The sequence below is a fragment of the Cannabis sativa genome, chromosome 4, assembly GCF_029168945.1.
Source record: "Cannabis sativa cultivar Pink pepper isolate KNU-18-1 chromosome 4, ASM2916894v1, whole genome shotgun sequence".
In the NCBI taxonomy this organism is placed as follows: domain Eukaryota; kingdom Viridiplantae; phylum Streptophyta; class Magnoliopsida; order Rosales; family Cannabaceae; genus Cannabis; species Cannabis sativa.
Genome location: NC_083604.1, coordinates 27,998,175 through 28,018,046, shown reverse-complemented (window position 1 = coordinate 28,018,046; position 19,872 = coordinate 27,998,175). Strand labels below are relative to the sequence as shown.

General features: G+C 48.1%; 1 protein-coding gene across 1 annotated transcript; it reads right to left on the bottom strand.

Annotated features, from left to right (window-relative positions):
* Positions 1 to 4,793: 4,793 nt before the first annotated feature.
* Positions 4,794 to 19,386, bottom strand: LOC133036887 (uncharacterized). The gene is made up of 3 exons (XM_061113655.1): positions 14,479 to 19,386; positions 5,217 to 5,475; positions 4,794 to 5,087 (listed from the first exon to the last, which is right to left on the bottom strand). Exons 1-3 carry the CDS (start codon positions 18,639 to 18,641, stop codon positions 4,794 to 4,796), a joined length of 4,716 nt encoding a protein of 1,571 aa, XP_060969638.1. The 5' UTR covers positions 18,642 to 19,386.
* Positions 19,387 to 19,872: the final 486 nt, after the last annotated feature.

The following is a 19,872-nucleotide window of genomic DNA, read 5'->3' as shown; positions in this document are numbered from 1 at the left end:
ATTGGTACAACTCCTTGAGGGCTCGCTTCACTCCCTTTGATTACTGTTTGACAGTTTTGCTATATCTTGCACGGAGGCTTTGTTTTGCTATTGCCGGGGTTTTACTCCACATGTACTCTATCTTGGGCTTACGTGGACATGCCTTATCTAGCAAAGTGTTGGATAAAATTTAGGATAACATTTACCCCCTAAGTCCCTATTTAAACGTCTGGTCGGATAGGGACTTTCTAGCTATCGTCTTGTCTGTAGTAGTCTCTGTTGAGCAGCCTTATCTAGCCAAGTGTTGGATTTTTTCTTGGTGTGCTTTTGAATCTTTGATCTTCTCTATCTACATACATCTCATCTTCTCTTCTTGGGTGTCTCTTTTTTGTACCTGCCATTAACAAGTTTCAAGCTTTTTAAGCTTTTGAAAATTTTTTGATTCATGTTAGTTTATAATCTCTTTGGTATATTAATCCTCATGATAGTTTTGGAATGTGTAATGTGTGAATTTTGGATAGAAAATATTCAATTTTGGCCTTCAATATGATTCTTGACTCTTTGAGTCATAAAGAATACGACACACATATTTGAGTTTTGAAAGAAAAACACATATTGGGATTCAAAACTTACCTTAGCTGACCTAGAAGGTCTTGCTTGAGCTTGGCCGTCCCTAAGGCTTAATCATTGGAGTTGGCCAGCTTTAGGGTTTTACCCTATAAAGCTTACCTGTTCATGCCTGGGTTTGGTTACCCTGGCCAGTTCTTGGCTAAGTCATGGGACCCTGGACGACCCTTTCAAGGCTTGAGAACCTTGGCCGACATGGGCCTTGGTTCTAAGTGGGTAGCCAGTTTTCTGTCCTCTTGTGACTTCGGTAAGAGTTTGGCTCTATAGAGATATAAAAACTTTGTATGAAGCTGAATGGTGAGTCTATTATAGTCGATTGTTCAACTTAAGACTCAACATGGTTTGGTTCCTACAAGGAACTCTGCCTTCGCCGTAGACTGGTATGCAACCCCTATAGGAGCTCTATCTAGTTCTTTTTTGGCTATGCGATTCTAGTAGGGGCTTGGACTCATGCATGCGAAAAAGATCTCATATCCGGACTCAAGGCTTTCATGTTCCATCTTTGGCCTATAGGCCCTCTGTTTTCAAACACTACTATTATTTAGCCTTAAAGCCATCTATGACAAGCATATGATCGTCCTGGCTATCTTCTTATGGCCTTGCCTTGACACATATGGGTTCGGATTTACTTTCTCAAGTTGAAGTATGGCTGCAAGACTTAGAGGCATGTTTAGTAGCTTATTTTAAGCCTTAAAATTTCTCTACATAAGTTCGTTATGCCAGTTCAATGCGTTGAATGGTATAGGCGCCCCTCAAGCGACCATGCCGGCAAGACTCTTGGTCACTTGTTATTCACCAAGTTTCACAGACTTTGCCTGGGTTCTTCCTTGGGGTGGTGTCCATAGTATGCATGTGGAGCTGAAAGAGTAACTTTAAGAAGTTAATCTTGTGAGTAAGTGGTTTAGACACGGTCGATCTAACGTGTAACAAAAGCTTATAGCCTAGTGTTCGCTTCTGAAATCACGTAGTGGCTACCCTTACGTAACTTAGCAAAGTAGAGGCCAACGTTGAAGAATAGTGGGAGACCACGTCAAGAAGGCCGTGGGTACTAGCACTTTTATGGGTTCCTGCATGATGAAACATTAGAGTAACTTAATTGAGAAGTTGGCCAGTGAGAGTACTTATCGAGATGTTCCCTATTTCAGTGTTTGGATAGAAGTTCTATATTTATGTTCTCATCGTACTCGCTAGACTTGTATGCACCTTTATTGTTATCTTGTAACATGGTGTGGACCTTCTATGTTTGGTTTGAATATGCTTTTTGTAGAGGATTTGCTGTCCATGAATATTCTTCAGGGAGTAATTCTCTTGCAAAGAATTTCTTTCCTCGACCTATTTGTTGATGGGCTTGGTAACTCCTTGTGTGCAGTCATGCTACTTTGAGTTGTCTTGGTCTCTTTTTCTTTCCCTTTTGTAAGGAGATCCTTTTAGCAAGATGTTGTGTACTTCTTGGTCACTGTAGACCAGAAGTATAAGAGCAGGTTGTTGGTGAATCGGGTTGGCTAGGGCAAGACCATGTGGCCAACCATATTGAGGAAGCATTGCCTGGGTGATTAGATGAGGCCATGGCAAGCCAGCATTTGGAGGTGGTGGTCGGCCAGAATGTGGATTCTATGGCTGGCTAGCTTACTGAGGACATGGTCAGCCAGCCTTCTAAAGCCTGGTTGATGCTGTAGTTTGATCCCGCCTGCATTCGATTGACTTTGCCCGTGGCATAATTGCTATAGAGCCTTTGTGCACTCCTGTTAATAGCTATACATCTTCTTTTGATGAAATGCCCCTTGGTGGTGTTGGAATACCACTTTTGTGTGTTATGCTATCAGGATACGACACCTTGTAGTTGTCCTCCTAGTCCCTACTTTATGGCAAGGTCTTTGTTTGGACGTATGTTGCTGTAGGTGTATCCATGTTAGTTGTCTAGCTTGTCTGTTACTTTTGAAACAATAAGGGCTTAGTTCTTTGAAGAACTGAGAAGGTACCAAGTTTGCCTTGGTTGTCAAGGTCAAGCTGGCTAGTTGAGCGAGTATGTCAGCTATTGTGCCGTCATTGGGGGCTTGCCTTCTAGTATAGCCTTTGAACAATCCTTACAGCTCCAGTAGGCTATCATCTTCTTATATTGAGCTGCATATTCACCTAGGACACCACCTACAACTATCTGAGAGTCGTGGTACATGTCAAGGTGGTTAGCCCACGCTTCGTGAGCTAGCTTGGGGCCAGAATTTGGACCTTCATGTTCAACCTTGTTATTAGAAGCTTTGTATCTAACCTTGTTACCTCGTGCCTTAGTTGCCCCCAGGTGCCTTGGGGGTCATGCTTGCTTTAGGGAAGTGGTCAATGCACCTCTCGGATTCTTGCTCTCGCTTCTTCTCTGGCTCCTACTTTTCACTTATACTCTAAGAGATTTGGGGAGATACGATTAGCCATGAAGCTGATAAGAGTTGTGCCTTTGGTGGCCATGCCTGGTTGTGAGTTGCTTTTATGTTGGCTGAGTCTCAATGGTTCACTTAAGTAGTTGGTATGATGCTCCACGTTTTTGTAAAACCTACTGTAACTGCCAATCGGTGTACACCTTTTTGAAAGGTGTATCTGGAAGTATGGCCTTAGCTTTCTAGAAGCCAAGAGTAAGTTGTGGGTCAACTTCTCCATAAGTGGGAACCGACTTTAAGTGTCAATCAGTCTCTTGCTGGTGTAGTATATAGGGTGTGGTACACGTCTTCTTCTCTTGTAAGGGCAGCACTCATAGCATGTTCTATGACTGCTAGGTGCACGCCTAACTGTTCTTTGTCTTGGGAATTTGGCAACACAGGTGGCTAAGCCAATCTGTTTCTTCAGCTTCTAGAATGTTGTTTCACATTCCTTTGTCCACTCAAATGTGTTGTCTCTTCTACTTCATGGTGAAGAAGGGTACACATTTGTCTGTATACTTGGACACACGTCTTCTTAGTGAGTAGTCCGCCCTATTTGGCTTTGTACTTCCTTGATTGTTGTGGGCAACTTCATGTTCAAAAGGGCTTGGATCTTGTCTGGGTTTGAGCTTCTTCATGTTGTAGCTGGGGATGATTTTGAAATTTTATGTATAGGTCCTCCATATGCCCCCAACCCTTTTGGACTTGACAAGCACATCGGCCACGCACGCCTCCATATTGCGCCTGATAAGATCATTGAACATCATGAATCTTTTCTGATCCTGATCTGATTGATGCATCTTCTATTTTTTGGCTTTGGACAAGGCCAAGTTGTAATAGGGACGGGCAGATTATTGGTCTTCTTTCAACATGCTACCCCTGCCTTGCTGCAAATTTCAGGGAAGGTGGTAGATGTTTTACGCCTTCAACATGTATAGGGCTAGCAAGCTTATCATGGTGTTGAAAGCTGAGGGAATGTCGATTACGACAACCTGTACCATCAAAGTTCTAGTGGTTGGATTTTCTCCAACAATGAGGGGTAATTTGATATACCTAACGGGTGTGATGCGTTGGCCAAAGAGGCCATACATCACTTGATTGCAGAGCACCAAGTCAGCGAGTTGGAGCCTCATCTTTTCATGTGTTGATTTTGCTGCATTTATATTCTTGATTTGTGACAAGGGAGTCGTTTTGTAGGAAACTGCCTTGGGCAGGATCTCCTTTCCGAGAGAGAGAGAGAGAGTATGGGCTCTCCAAGCTTTTGTTGCTTAAAGCCTCGTTCTTTGCCTGCCAGGAAGTCCCTTTTATGCTCGTGATGGAGTGTCTGAGCATAGCGCTCTTTGGCTTTGTTGGTGTCACTAATAATATGGGGTCCGTTAATGATGACCCCTAAGTGTCCTGCCATCTGAGGTTTCGGTAGAGTTGGTGGTACCTGCATGTATGCCTGGCCAAAGTTGGAGGCCAACCTTCGGAGATGGAGGCCAGCCTTTTGTCTGCCTATTGCAGACTCGCCCTGCTGTGATGTTTAGGTATGCCTCGCTTTGGGAGTTTTAATAGAAGAGTGATGAAGCATACACACTTGTATTTCTTCTTCCTTTGTCTTCATGGCATAAAAGGATCCTTGAATTTCCCTCTTTTGTAACTATGTTGGTTAGAGCCATCGTTGTTGCGCTTGCCTCCACCATTATCATTATTTAAGAATTGATAGAGATCGTCTACATTGGTCGACATGCTCGACATTGTTTGGGGTGCTATGAGGCCCTGTGTTTGTTCGTCATTGTCCTACCCTCTTGTCTGGGCTTGCCAAACAACTTCTTCCAGCTTTAAGAAGCCATCAACTCGCTCAAGGAACTCCTCCATATTACTCGTTGAGATCCTCCTAATATCTTTCGAAAAGTCACTCAATGGTAGGATGCCTCCGAGTATAGCCATATATTGGCCTTCTTCTGTTAGGCTTGTGACCTTGGCAGCCTCAGCCATGAACCGTTGAATGTAGTCCTTCAAGGATTCATCTTGTCTTTGCCTTACTTTGAAAAGATCCTCCAGTTGAGCAACTATTTGTCTCGAAGTAGAGAACTAAAAATATAACTCTCGAGAGAGCTCTTCCCAACAATCAGATCTTCCTTGGGCAAGCTTGAAATACCATTATTGAGCTTTTTCAGCTACTGTTGCTAGAAAAATTTGGCATCGCATGTCTCCAGATACTTGTAGGAGATCTATCTGGATCTCATAGTACTTTAGGTGTACTAGAGGGTCTTCCTTTTCTGTGTACATATTCTGATCTGGCATCTTGAATTTGGGCAAGGGCAAGACAATGATGTATGCTAAGAAGGGTGATCTCCTTGCCTTGTCTAGCTCGAGTTCTGAAGTTTTTGGACAAGTTAGGCCCGTTAACATGTCTCGTATTTGGTCAGACTGTGCTTCCACAGAAGGATCTGTTGCTGTAAAGGCATGGTTGATTGGCCTTCTTTAATTAAGCTACAGCCTAGGGAGAGGGTATACTGAAGGTCAGTCAGTCTTGAGTGTGGTGCTTGTACATGGTCAGCCAACCCTAAGGTATGTAAGTCCTTGTCGCCCACACTTCTCTACCTTGCTGGTGGAATTTGTGCGTTGACATAGGGTAGATAACACCAATTGCTGGAGTTTGGTGGATCTAACTGTCTGAAGTAATGAACATCACTTCTCAAATTGTATTTTTGGGTGTTTCCACCCGCGCTCAGTCCTCTTAGGTTGAAAATTGACCTTCGGGTGACTCACTCTCCTTGGGCAGGGAGTGCTCTTCTCTAGCCAGCCATAGGGACTTCTAGAGGAGTCTAGCTGGCCATGGGGACTTCTAGAGAAGTCTGGCTGGCCATGGGGACTCTTGCTGGTGGTTGACCACCCATAGGATGGACAGAGCGGGTTGTTGCTGAGCGTACGATCCCTAGCTGGCCCCCCATGTCGTTGGTTTCCGAGATCTGGACATTTTTTCTGCCTTTAAGGAAAGGTGTGTCCTCCCTCTGGCAAGGGAAGATCTATCCTAGTTCCTAAGGAACTGGGTTGATCAACATATCGATAGACCCTCCCTGATCTATCAACAAGTCTTCCTTGAAGTGGATCTCTGATGAGATCCTGGCCTCTTCTATCGATTCTTTGGTTGAACAACCTTATTAGATCGTTGGCCTCTCGGTTGCGGCGATCTAACTCTCCTTGGTGAGATTGAAGGATGTACTCTTGGTCATCCATCCATCTCAGGAATTTGCATCTCTGCTAAGTGAATACATCGCAATCAACACGATGTGGTTCTTCAAGGAATTTGCATCTCTACTGAGCAAATACATCGCATTCAGCAACACATAGTTCTTCAATTAGGCCTACATGGCCTACAACTTCCCTGAGTCTGGCCAACTCAAGGTCTTCTCCGAAGCCTAGGTGAGGCTCTCCAATTTTTGGTCTCGTCTCTCCTGCATAGTATTGGGGGCAAAATCCAGTTGTTGTTTTTGCGGGGTGCCCCCAAGGACTCTTCCTTAAGTTGGAGGTGTCTGTGGAGGGTCCTCGCTTGGAGGCTGAGGCCTATCAATTGGATCCAATGGGATGCTTGTATCAGTCTGGTCACTGTAGAGTCCTGCCTAGTAGTCCTGGCCGCCTATAGACCTACAGGGGTGGTCAAGCCGCCCAAGGTGTGCAGGACCTAACTGCTTAAGGTGTACAAGATCTGGCAGGTCAAGGTGTACAGGATTTAGCAGGTCAAGGTGTACAGGATCTGATAGGTCAAGGTGTACAAGATCTGGCAGGTCACTATAGCTCTGTCAAGAGGAGGCCAGAGTCGTGGCGCCTATTGTGGTGATAGGATTCACCACATCTATAGTGTTCATTGGGATTCAAGCTGTGACAGGAACCTGCGTATTTGGATCTACAGTTTGTGGGTTTTGAGGGAGACCCAAAGATGCATATGGTGCGATAGGAGTTCTTCTCATGTTAACCATGGGATTTGATCAGTTACTGTTGACCGAGGTTTTCGGCAACTAGTAAAATATGATTATAATAATGAGCTGTAAGAAAGCGAGATGAAGACTTTTTACGTGGTTGGGGCGTTAATGAGCCTTAGTCCACGAGCCACTGCTATTAATGGATATCTTTAATACAGATTCTACACTTGGGAGAATGTTTCTCTCTTTAATACAAAGAATGTTCTTGGTGAGTTTTTTCTCTTCTTGCTCTTGAGCAACCAAGATTCTCCGCCCTCATTAAGTGAGCTTTGAGGGGGTATTTATAGTGTTTTGGTGGGGTAATCCCTAGAATTGTTCTTACACATGTATCTGTAAGTATCCATAAAGTTGGGCATTTCCGATGAATATACCATGGATGATGCATGGTCAAATCCTTAGGTGCTGTAGGGCTTTTATGGAGAATGTCCTTTTCGTCTTATGATTGACGTGACTCTTCGCAGGGTAGCCGTCGCTAGACTTAAATGATCATTACTGTAGCGCTGCTGTTTGGGGGTTGTGCCGTCAGACTTTATTGCGTGTTACAGTCCCAACACGCTTCCTCCCATGCAGCATTAAATGCGACTTGATTTCTCGGGAGAGACCTGACACATCCCGGAGTGCCTTCAAGCTATGCTCGCTTCCGGGAGTACCTTGTACTCCGGGTATATCCTCCGGGACCCATGCGAATAACGCTTCCTGGTGTCATGAAAAGACTTAGCAGTTCTTCCCAAGTAATTTGATCCACGTGTCCCCTCTTGACTGGTCCACGTATATTGGGCGATTTTAGGAGCAACATTTACCCCCCAAGCCTTGTTTACTTAGTAAAAAATAAACCAAGGCTTGTTCGAGTGTCTCCTGTTGACTCCTCATTTCCCTATCTCGAGCTTCGAGCGCGTAGGGGCACATTAAATGATGTTATTTAATGCAGCAATATGCTCGTTCGCAGGAATGTTTCCAGCCGCCTCCTCGGTCTTATGATACGCCTTGGGGGCGCGTGAAGGTGTGTCTAATAATGGCATTAAATGCAGTGATTCACTTTTGCAGAAGTCGATTCGTTTCACGCCCCATGATTGATGCGGCGCATTGATGGTGTCAGACGGATACTCAAACGTTTGCACCGCCTTAATGGTAGATTGATCTAGTCCGTTGATTCATTGGGAATTCGAATCGCGCGTTTCCCCCACCGTACGATTGGTAGGTAAAGACGCTTGTTCCTCATGCACTTTTGCCTATAAAAGCCACCACCTTTCCTTCATTTCGGTTACTTTCCATTCCTTACCATTTTTGCTCGAATTTCTCAGAGAGAAAATTCCTCAAAGTAGCACAAACCGCCTTAACACTTAAACACTTCCTTTAATTTTCCAGTGTTCGGTTTTGCCAGTGCTTCTCAACTCCCGCTCAACCATACCCAGTACCCCCAGTTCAACAATCAACTGTAAGTTTTTTGCATCTTTAGATAATAACATGCTTACATTTATTTTGTTTGTTTTCTGGGTTCGCACTTAGAGATTTCTGGAGTGTGAGTGTTTGAGTTCTTCGAGTTCTGCTTTACGTTTTACTGTATTAGTTGTAGAGTCGCCATTGTCATGCCTCTGTCGTAGGCGTACAGTTTTGTTTGAAGAAGGCCATGTATCCTTCGTTTAGCAATTGCTTAGGGCATAGGAAGACTTTTCTCTTTTCTTTTCCTTTTTGCAAAACCACTTTTACTGCGATTTTACTGCACCCGACACTTGTTCAGGGATTCTCTTTTGAGTTTCCCAGGTGACACGTGTCCGGAGGGGGCCTCTTTCCAGCGGTTAGGGGACCCCCACTCCCTTTTTTCTGATTTAGGGTTTGGTATGGGGCCTAACTGCTGGGTTTTTTTTTTATTTCTTTTTGTTTTTCTCAGAGCATAACATGTCTGCTTCTGGCTCGAAGTCTTCGAAGAAGAAAGGGAAAAACATTGCCACCCTGGAGGAGGTTTCTCTGGGACCTGTTGCCCAGGAAGGGTACAAGTCCCGCGCCACTGGTTGGGAAGCGGCCGAGCTTCGATCGACCCTGACCTGCCCTCACCAGCTGGAGAACATCATTAATGTGGCTGGAATCAAACCCTCTACCTCAGGGACCTTCCACCGGCCTCCTCGTGACTCGGAGACGCCCAACCTCAACTATGATGGCTTCGGGGCTTGGAGTCAGACCCATCTGATGGCCGGTGCAATGCTCCCGCTCCAGGATTATTTTGTTAATTTTCTTGTATTTGTCGGCCTTGCGCCATACCAACTTATTCCTCAAGCTTACCGCCTGCTCTCAGGCTTATTTATTTTTTACACCGCGCGCGGCTGGGGGTCTCCCAGCCCGGCGGAGATTTTATATTTTTATGAACTTGTATCCGTCCCCAAGAAAGGGGACAAACTTAAGGATGGTTTTTATGGGTTCCGGATCCACCCTGCTAACGAAGGGGTGGTTCCGTATAATAGGCAGACTCATGTTAAGGAGTACCGCCACCGATTTTTCTTCTCCTCCGGGTTTAGGGCCGTGGACCATCCGGAGCTTCTCACGGAGTGGGTGCGGATCCCACCTTACCAGCGGACGCTCCCCACTCAGGCTTTCCTTCGAAGGGCCCAAGCCTTCGCCTCCTACGACCATGCTGATCTTGATGTCGGGGGCCTGGTCACCACGGAGAATTGCAGAAAGGCTAAACTTATCCTTTCTCACCAATCCGTGGATGACTCCAACCTCTCCAAGGTTATCTGCCCTAACGTGAGGGCGCCGGTTGCGGAGAAGGCCTTCCGGGATGAGCTCATTGCTACGGCAGAGAAGAAGTACCAAGATTATCTCTACCGGAAGGCCCAGGAGAAGGCGTATTCTAAGGCCCAGGCTGCCTCTGGGAGAGGGCTTCGCGTGGGGAGCCCGGTGGTGCGAAGGAGCCAAGCCATTGGCGGGAAGTCCGAGGCAAAATTTTTTGACAAGATTCTTCAAGAAGAGATTGGGGGTCCTTCCGCCGGGGGGCCCCTTCGTCTTGAAGGTCCTTCTGAGAACCAGACTTCCCGGCCTCAGCCTTCAGTCCCCGAACCAAACTCGGGTGCTCCCGGTGCTAGCACTTCTGGTGCTGGTGGTAAGTCTCCTTTGATAATTCAGTATGTCCCTTCCGTTGATGAATATACCAGTCGTAGGCCCATAGGGTTCGACGAGCGTCTCCGTAGGTTTAAGATGCCGTCGACCCGGTGGGGGGATCATTTGAAGGAATTTTATTTTACAAACTTAGGAGATTACCTAGGTCGGTCCCGGATGGGCCCCGGCCCTCCGGAACCTATTCCCTTAGGTCCGTCGGCTTACATAGCGTCCAGCTGGTTTCGGCCCTCGGACAGTTATCTTGGAGATGATGCTGCCAGCATTAAAGTTCGGGACTTTGCTAGGGCCGAATTAGGGAGTCCGGGTAGGAGTAGTTTATTTGCTGCACCTTTTTGTAAGCAGTTTCTCACGGACTTCTAACACTTGCTTATTTTATTGGAACAGGTGCCTCCATGGACGCCATCTTGGAACGGCTTGCCGGGGTCCATACTCCGGTGGCTCCTCCGGCTTTCACCCCCTCTCCCCCGGCTCCTTCCTTGAAGGTTTCTTCCGGCGCTCCTCCCGAAACCATTGACTTAGTGGATGACGAGGAGGTGCTTCCGGGAGAAGGCCAGGGGAAAGGGTGGGACTTCTCGGAGGAAGCCGCCGAGGGTACTGGAGAGCCTCAAGCCCCTCCAGTGGTAGCAGAGGAGGACGAGGAGGAGCCTGAAGTGGCTTTGATTCGCAAGCGTAAGGGCAAGATGATTGCCCAGGACGAGCCGAAGAGGCCTCGGAGGGCCGACACTCCCGCTCACGGCCTAGACGGCAAGGTTTCTCCGATGGAGGAAAATCCTGCTCCTCCTCACATTGATCTTACCCCGATCCCGGGGGACGAGGTGAGGCAGGAGCTTCGCATAGCTAAACACAACTATGCTATGGATGAGTACTCCCGGGGGTATGCTGAGGTGGAGGCCCTTAGGAGGATTCTGCGAGCCGAGGTTGAGGCGAGTATCAGCCATCCGGACTATCATGATCCGTGGAACCTCAACCTGGACCCTCTAACGGACTGGTTCCGTCCCCTCCTAGGGCCCACTTTGGCTCCCTTTGCCGCGGAAATGACCGGTGAGTTCGCTTCTCAGCTTACACGCTGTGCGCCCAAACGGTTCGCCACTTGCGCTTCCCTGAACTCCATCTTCCAGGTCCAGGACCTCAGCCATTCCCTCACAGTGGTAAGTACTTTGCAATTTCTTGCGTTTCCTTTTTGTTGTTTGCCTTTTGTTTTCTTCCTTTGAGAAATTTTTTCTTATACCCCGTTATGGTTCAGCTTGCTGCTGAGGCTGGTCGCCTCTCCAGGAACATCATAAACCACGGCTTCGCTCTGTCCGACTTTGGGGACATGAACGACGTCCGGAAGGTCCTCCAGGACCTCACGGCGGAGAGGCAGATCTATCAAGAGGCTGCCGAGCGCCAGGAAGCAGCGGCCAAGGCCAAGGAAGAGAAAGCCAAGGCCAGGGAGGAGGAGGCCATCCGGAGGGAGGCTCAGGCGGAGGACATGATCCAGGCCGAGGCCCAGCGGAGAGGCAGGATGGAGGCCCATCATCAGGAGGAACTAAGGGCTCAAACCGAGGCTGCCGAGAAGGCCAGGCGGGATCTTCGGGAGGCCAGGGAGGCTTTGGATGAAATGGCCGCCCAGGTGAAGTCTCTAGAGGAGACTCACCAGTCGGATATCGAATCCAAGGCCGCTCTGGCTGCGGAGTTGAAGGAGCTTCGGGACTACAAAGATCAGTCTATCAGGAAGGCCAAGAGGGCCGAGCTCCTTTCTCCCGTCTCCTGTGCCCGGTGCCCGAAGCGCTTTGATGATGGTGTCTACATGGCTTGGGCCACCAATGATCAGAGTATCAAGCTTTCTTTTTATCCCAAACCCGAGGACATGATTGCCAAATTTCGGGAAAAGAAGAAGAGGCTTGATGCTGAGCTTGAGGCACGGATCGGACCTCGTCTTCCGCCGCGGGCTGACTGAGCTGCCATATTATTGACCCAGATTGTACCCGTTCTCTTTATAACTCCTTTTTTTTTTCTTTGTACATACTTGCTGCTGCCTTAGAACAATTTACATACAGGCGGCAGCTTTTATTTGAAGGGGAGACAATTTAAGGCCTGTCCCCGGGCCATTTATATGTGTATGACCTACCCTTCGGGCTAGGATATTTTTTTTTATTTATATATATGTGCGATCTTTTTTCACACTTTATATATTTCAACCTGTCCTTTGGCTCAGGGTTTTCATACTTACGCTCTTTATTTTGCGCGTATATTTTTTTGACCTGCCCTTTGGGTCAGGATATTTTACTTAGCTTGACCTGCCCTTTGGGTCAGGATATTTTACTTAGCTTGACCTGCCCTTTGGGTCAGGATATTTTACTTAGCTTGACCTGCCCTTTGGGTCAGGATATTTTACTTAGCTTGACCTGCCCTTTGGGTCAGGATTTTTTACTTAGCTTGCTTTTTGCTTGTCCGTGCGGTATACCCTAGTACCCCCCTGAGTGGCATAGAAACTTTGTTTTTAAGGCACTCAGTTTTATTTAATATAGAGGAGGCATACATTTGGACGGTACAAACCCTTTGAACAAAAGCTAAGTTTAATTCGCTACTGGTAATATTTTCTGAGGTGATCGGCATTCCAGGCTCTTGGGACAGTAGTTCCGTCCATTCTTTTCAGTTTGTAAGTGCCAGAACCGATTTCGTCCTCGATTTCATATGGTCCTTCCCAATTTGGTCCAAGTACCCCCACTCCGGGTTCTTGGGTGGCTGGGAAGACCCTTCTTAGGACCATATCCCCAATAGCGAATTTTCTGTTTTTAACCTTGGAGTTAAAATACTTGGTCACCTTCTTTTGATAAGCGGCCATCCGTATTTGGGACTCATCCCGGAGTTCTTCGACTTGATCCAGAGCTTCTTGGAGCAGGGCCTGATTAGTGGCCGGATCGTAGGTCGTTCTCCTGTGGGATGGGAATAATGTTTCCACCGGGACCATTGCTTCACAACCGTATGCCGTTGAGAACGGCGAGTGACCGGTTGTGGTTCTGGGGGTCGTCCGGTAGGCCCACAATACCCTTGGCAATTCTTCGTGCCGATTATTTTTACAAGCCAACTTCTTTTTCAAGGTGACCTTTAGGATTTTATTGACTGCCTCCGCCTGGCCGTTTGTTTGAGGCCGGCTACCGCGAGAAGCTTTTCACTACTCCGTGTTGGTTGCGAAGTCGGCAAATTCCTCGCAATCAAATTGCTTTCCATTGTCTGAGACTATTTTGTGAGGTAAGCCGTATCAACACACTATGTTTTTGATAACAAAGTCCAACGCCTTCTTAGCGGTTATTGTCTTCATAGGCTCAGCCTCTGTCCACTTGGTGAAGTAGTCCACTGCTACTATTGCATACTTTACTCCTCCTTTTCCCGTAGGTAGAGACCCGATGAGATCTATGCCCCAGACCGCGAAGGGCCAGGGGCTTGTCATCAGCGTGATCTCATTTGGAGGAGCTCTCGGTATGTTCGCGTACCTTTGGCACGAGTCACACTTTTGGACATAGTCTATACAATCTTTTTTCATTGTTGGCCAGAAGTATCCCTGCCTCAATATTTTCTTTGAGAGGCTGGGTCCTCCCGTATGATCTCCACAGAACCCTTCGTGGACCTCCAGCATGATTTGTCTGGCTTCAGGGTCCGATACACACCTTAAATAAGGCATGCTGAGTCCTCTCCGGTAGAGAATTTGATCCATCATTACATAACGATGAGCTTGATACTGAATCTTTCGAGACAGTGCCCTCTCTTGGGGCAACTCACCTGTGGTTATGTATTTTATGATGGGGACCATCCAGCTGGGTTCTTGCCCAACCGTTTGTGTGGTCTCTTTTATTTTGATGCTTGGCTCTGCCAAGCGTTCCACTGGTACTACCCCCAGCTCTTCGATCTCACTGTCCGAGGCTAACTTAGCCAGACAGTCCGCGTGAGCGTTCTTTTCTCGGGGGATTCTTTCTATTTTATAGTCTGTGAACTCGTGGAGCAGTTCTCGGACTATTGTTACGTACGCGGCCATCCTTTCGCCGCGGGTTTGGTATTCTCCGGATACTTGGTTTACGACCAGCTGGGAATCGCTGTAGACTTCCACCCTCTTGGCTCCTACAGCTTTAGCCAATTTTAGCCCTGCTATTAGGGCCTCATATTCGGCTTCATTGTTCGAAGCTGTGAAGTTGAATCGGAGTGCTGCCTGGAGCCGCAACCCGGTAGGCGATATCATAGCCACTCCGGCTCCTGAACCGTTTACATTTGAAGCTCCATCCACAAATACTCTCCAAGTGGGGATGGATGGCTCTGGAGTATTGGCTGTTGCCTCGGCTTCATTACATTCGGTGATGAAGTCCGCCAGGGCTTGGCCTTTTACGGAAATCCGGGGCACGTAATACAAGTCGAACTGACTCAGTTCCATTGCCCATTTGAGGAGTCTTCCGGAGGCTTCAGGTTTCTGGAGAACTTGCCGGAGTGGATGATTGGTCAAAATTCTGATCGGATGGGCTTGGAAGTATGGTCTCAACTTCCGTGATGCCATCAGGAGGCAGAATACTAGCTTTTCAATGACCGGATACCTTGTCTCGGCCCCTATCATGCGTTTACTAACATAGTACACGGGGTGCTGAATCTTTTCTTCCTCCCGGACCAATGCAGCACTGACCGCATGCTCGGAGACGGCCAAGTAAAGGAACAAGTCTTCTCCAAGGACGGGCTTTGATAGGATAGGAGGTTTGGCCATATGGTCTTTTAACCTTTTGAATGCCTCCTCGCATTCATCCGTCCATTCGAACTTTTGGCATTTCTTCAGTATGTTGAAGAAGGGTATGCACTTGTCCGTGGATCGTGAGATAAAACGGCTCAGTGCGGCTACCTTTCCGGTCAAACTTTGCACGTCCTTATGTTTTTTGGGGGATGGCATGTCCAGGAGAGCTTGGATTTTCTCCGGGTTCGCCTCGATCCCCCTTTGGCTGACTATGAAGCCCAGGAATTTTCCCGACTTGACCCCGAAGGTACATTTTTTCGGATTGAGCTTCATGCCGTATCTCCGGACGACTTCGAAACATTCTTCTAAGTCGTTTGCATGGCTATTGCATGCTTTGGATTTGACGAGCATGTCGTCTACATATACTTCCATGTTTCGTCCCAGGAGGCTTTTAAACATCCGGTTAACCATTCTTTGATAGGTTGCTCCGGCGTTTTTCAGTCCGAAAGGCATGACTAGGTAACAGTATACCCCCTTATCGGTCCTGAAGCTAGTGCACTCCTGGTCTGCCGTATGCATCTTTATTTGATTGTACCCAGCATAGGCATCCATGAAAGATAGCAGTTTAAATCCGGAGGTGGCGTCCACCATCTGGTCGATCCTGGGCAGCGGAAAGCAGTCCTTTGGGCAGGCTTTGTTTAGATCTGTGAAATCTATGCAAACCCGCCAAGTCCCGTTTGGCTTGGGCACCAGGACCGGATTGGCCAGCCATTCCGGATAGTATACGTCGCGGATCATGCTATTGGACAAAAGTTTATCCACCTCTTTCTCTAAGGCCTCGGCTTTCACCGAGTCGAGCGGGCGTCTCTTTTGCTGTATAGGAGGCATATCCGGGTTGACGTTGAGGACATGGGTGATGACATGAGGGCTAATGCCGGTCATGTCCTCTTGGCGCCATGCAAAAATGTCAATGGCGCCCTTCAGTGTTTTTATTATTTTATCTTTTTCCTCCGGATCTAGGCCTCTCCCTATCCGGAGTACTTTGGTGGAGCCGTCGTCGCACACTGGTATCTCTTCGACGTCCTCCATTGGTTCTACGACCCTCTCGGATCCTATACGAGGATCCAACTCGTCTTCTTCAGCCTTCTCTACTTCAGGGGGCCCCCGGACCATGAGCACTGGCAAGTGGGTGGCAACGTTGTAACATTGCCTGGCCTCTCCTTGATTTCCCCTCACCGTTCCGACTCCGGCTTCCTGGGTAGGAAATTTTAGGCATAGGTGTCGGATAGAAGTTATTGCACCAAAGTCGACGAGGGCCGGTCGGCCTAAGATTGCGTTGTAGGCTGTTGGACAGTCTACTACCACGAAGGTGCAATACTTGAACGTGCTCTGGGGAGTATCCGGGCACAGGGTAACTGGGAGCCTGACTTTTCCCATCGGGATTAGAGTTGTCCCGTTAAACCCTGTGAGCTGCGATCCGCTAGGAGAGAGGTCCCGGTCGGTCAACCCTATCGCAGTGAAGGCCTCTTTGAAGAGCAAGTTCACGGAACTTCCATTATCAATCAGGACCCTAGCCACTACTTTATTTGCAATGGGGGTCTCTATGACCAGCGGGTCGTGATGAGGAAAACGCACCGTCTTGGCGTCTTCTTCCGTGAACGTTATGGGCTGGTCCATTAGCCGAGGCCTTTGAGCTGGGAGTTGAGTGACCTCCCACACCTCACTGTGCCTTGCGGCCTCGGCATATCTCTTCCGCTCCTTTCGAGTGTTTCCTCCGATATGGGGACCTCCGGAGATCATGGCTACCCGTCCATTAGGCCGGGGCGGTAGTCCGGGTATATGCTGGGCGTCACCTGCGGGAGCAGCTGGAGGCAATGCTCCTGCTGTACCCCCTGGTGTTCCCGAAGGCATGCCCCCTGCCACCTGCCCCGGGTTAAGGTGGGGTAACCTATTCTTGATCCACTCATAGAGGTGGCCCAAACGGATCAGATTCTCAATCTCATCTTTGAGATTTTTACACTCGTTGGTGCTGTGGCCAATGTCGTTGTGATATTCGCACCTTTTACTCGGATCTCTCCGGGAGCTGTCCCTGTACAATGGCTGGGGTCTCCGGTAATGCGTATTCTGCCTTGTGGCAAAATAGACACGTTCCTGAGAGTCCGTGAGCTCTGTGTACTGGGTGTATTGGGGTGTGTACCCCTTCTTTTGGCGCTTCTCTCCCGTTCGGGTGCTGCCCTTGGAAGACCTCTTGCTTCTAGACCCTTGGGTAGGGCCTGTTAAGCTAGCGGTTGGGGCAGCCTGTGAAGGAGCCCGTCCATTCACCCCGGACGGATTGCCGTAATGGGAAGATGCCGGGGGCAGAGCTTGGCCTTGGCTGTATCCGGGAGTAGCAGAAAACTGTATGCCACTAATCGGAGGGGTCGCGGTCGGGACAGTACCCGAGGGCGATACTCCTGGCATGTATCCTGCTATCCCGGTGGGATAATAGCCTCCGTAAGCCACGATCTGGGCTTCTTCGAGGTTAATATATTTTTGGACTCGCTTCTGGAAGTCCTGAAGGCTAGCAGCGCCTTCTTGCTGTAATTCGTTCCAGAAGGGAGTCCCAGTGCGGATTCCTGCTTGGAGAAGCGCAAGCTGTTGTCCGTCGTCGACCTTCTTGGTCTTCGAGGCTTCCTCTCGGAACCTCTTGATGTAATTCTTCAAGGTCTCGGTGGGTAGTTGCTTGATGTTGGTCAAGGCACTAACCTCCAAATTGACCTTCCTGGCGGCGACAAATTGTCTCCGGAAGTTGGTTTGGAGTTTGTTCCAACATCCCACCGATCCTGGTTCTAGTTTCTTGAACCATTCCTCTGCCGAACCGCTCAGAGTGAGGGGGAAGCATAGGCATTTGGCGTCATTGCTGACCCGCATGACTGTCATGACTCGGTTGAATCGTGACAAGTGATCACTGGGGTCGGAGTTCCCAGTATATGCCGCCATTTCGGGCATCTTGAAGTTTTTAGGGAGCTCCGCCTCCAGGATATGCTTGGCACAAGGCTCCCGGTCCTCACTGTCCGAGTCGGAGTCGTCTCCCTTCTGCCTCCGGGAGACTCGGGCAATATCTTTTCGAAGTATGGCAAGCTCTGCCATAATCCCTTCGTTTACAGTACCCGAGGAGACTACGGGTCTGTATCTTCTTTGGTCAAGATGATCCCGGAGGTCACCTTGATTCCCATTGATTTGATTTCTCAGATCAATGGGTGGACATCTCTGTCCTCCTCTTCCTCTACCCCCCGGTTCCTGGTGCACGGAAACGCTTTTCCGGTCCCCTCGATCCTGAGGGCCAAGACTCCCTCTTTGGGGCTTGCCCCTCTGCGGACCTTTCCCTTTAGGGAAATCTGAGCGGACCTTTCGCGGATCCTGCGCCTTTTTCTTTCGACCAGGGGCAGAAGTAGGGTTTTTTGCTTGGTTTTCCTCAGCAGGGTGCCTTATAGGGCTAGGTTCCCTAGGCCTTTGCTGCTGGGAATTAGGCGAAGACGTAGCTGGCTCCCCGTCGAGTCCAGCGGCCATTGCCTTGGGATGCACGTGAATGCCAGCTGCCTCCATGGCTTTCTGCATGGCTAGCATCACCTCATGCATCTTTTGATTTTGCACTTTCTGAGCTTCGATCTCAGCTTCGTGATCGATAGCTTTTTGTCTGAGGAGCACCAGCTCTTGGTAGCTTCCATCATCGTAAGCGTACTCGTCGAGATGCTCCTCGTGGTTTTCATCTGGAACTTCTTCCTCGGACTCCTCTGCTGCCCTTGAGGCTACATCCTCTTCATTGGGATCTTGAGCGTCTTCTAGAGGGCGAGGGTGACGTGTAGCTCTTGTCTCCACCATTATCGTGAAGTTAAATGCTTGTTGTGAAGCAGCTTTCCTCAGCTCTCAATGAAAGCACCAAAATGTTGACCGAGGTTTTCGGCAACTAGTAAAATATGATTATAATAATGAGCTGTAAGAAAGCGAGATGAAGACTTTTTACGTGGTTGGGGCGTTAATGAGCCTTAGTCCACGAGCCACTGCTATTAATGGATATCTTTAATACAGATTCTACACTTGGGAGAATGTTTCTCTCTTTAATACAAAGAATGTTCTTGGTGAGTTTTTTCTCTTCTTGCTCTTGAGCAACCAAGATTCTCCGCCCTCATTAAGTGAGCTTTGAGGGGGTATTTATAGTGTTTTGGTGGGGTAATCCCTAGAATTGTTCTTACACATGTATCTGTAAGTATCCATAAAGTTGGGCATTTCCGATGAATATACCATGGATGATGCATGGTCAAATCCTTAGGTGCTGTAGGGCTTTTATGGAGAATGTCCTTTTCGTCTTATGATTGACGTGACTCTTCGCAGGGTAGCCGTCGCTAGACTTAAATGATCATTACTGTAGCGCTGCTGTTTGGGGGTTGTGCCGTCAGACTTTATTGCGTGTTACAGTCCCAACACGCTTCCTCCCATGCAGCATTAAATGCGACTTGATTTCTCGGGAGAGACCTGACACATCCCGGAGTGCCTTCAAGCTATGCTCGCTTCCGGGAGTACCTTGTACTCCGGGTATATCCTCCGGGACCCATGCGAATAACGCTTCCTGGTGTCATGAAAAGACTTAGCAGTTCTTCCCAAGTAATTTGATCCACGTGTCCCCTCTTGACTGGTCCACGTATATTGGGCGATTTTAGGAGCAACAGTTACGATATCTACGCTATCAAAGAAAGCACCAAACAGTTGACCTCAAAAAATGATCAACCGACAGCGGGGTCGTATGGATCTGATGCTTGCCACGTGTTACACAAACAAGAATGAAAAACAATAAACATAGAGATTTGTTATAGAGGTTCGACCCCCTTGTGATAGCGGGTCATGACCTACTCCCCTTTTAGTTGTATTGATATCTAGAGATAATACTATTCAGATCGCTATAGGCTGGATCTTATATAGCTCTTTATAAGGATACAGAACATGAATCAAGTAGGAATATCTTTAATAAGAGAGATGAACAACCTTAGAGGTGTGTGAGAAGTGAAGTGAGAAGAGAGAAAGAGAGCCCTGTTGGGCGTGTACAAGAGAGAGAGAG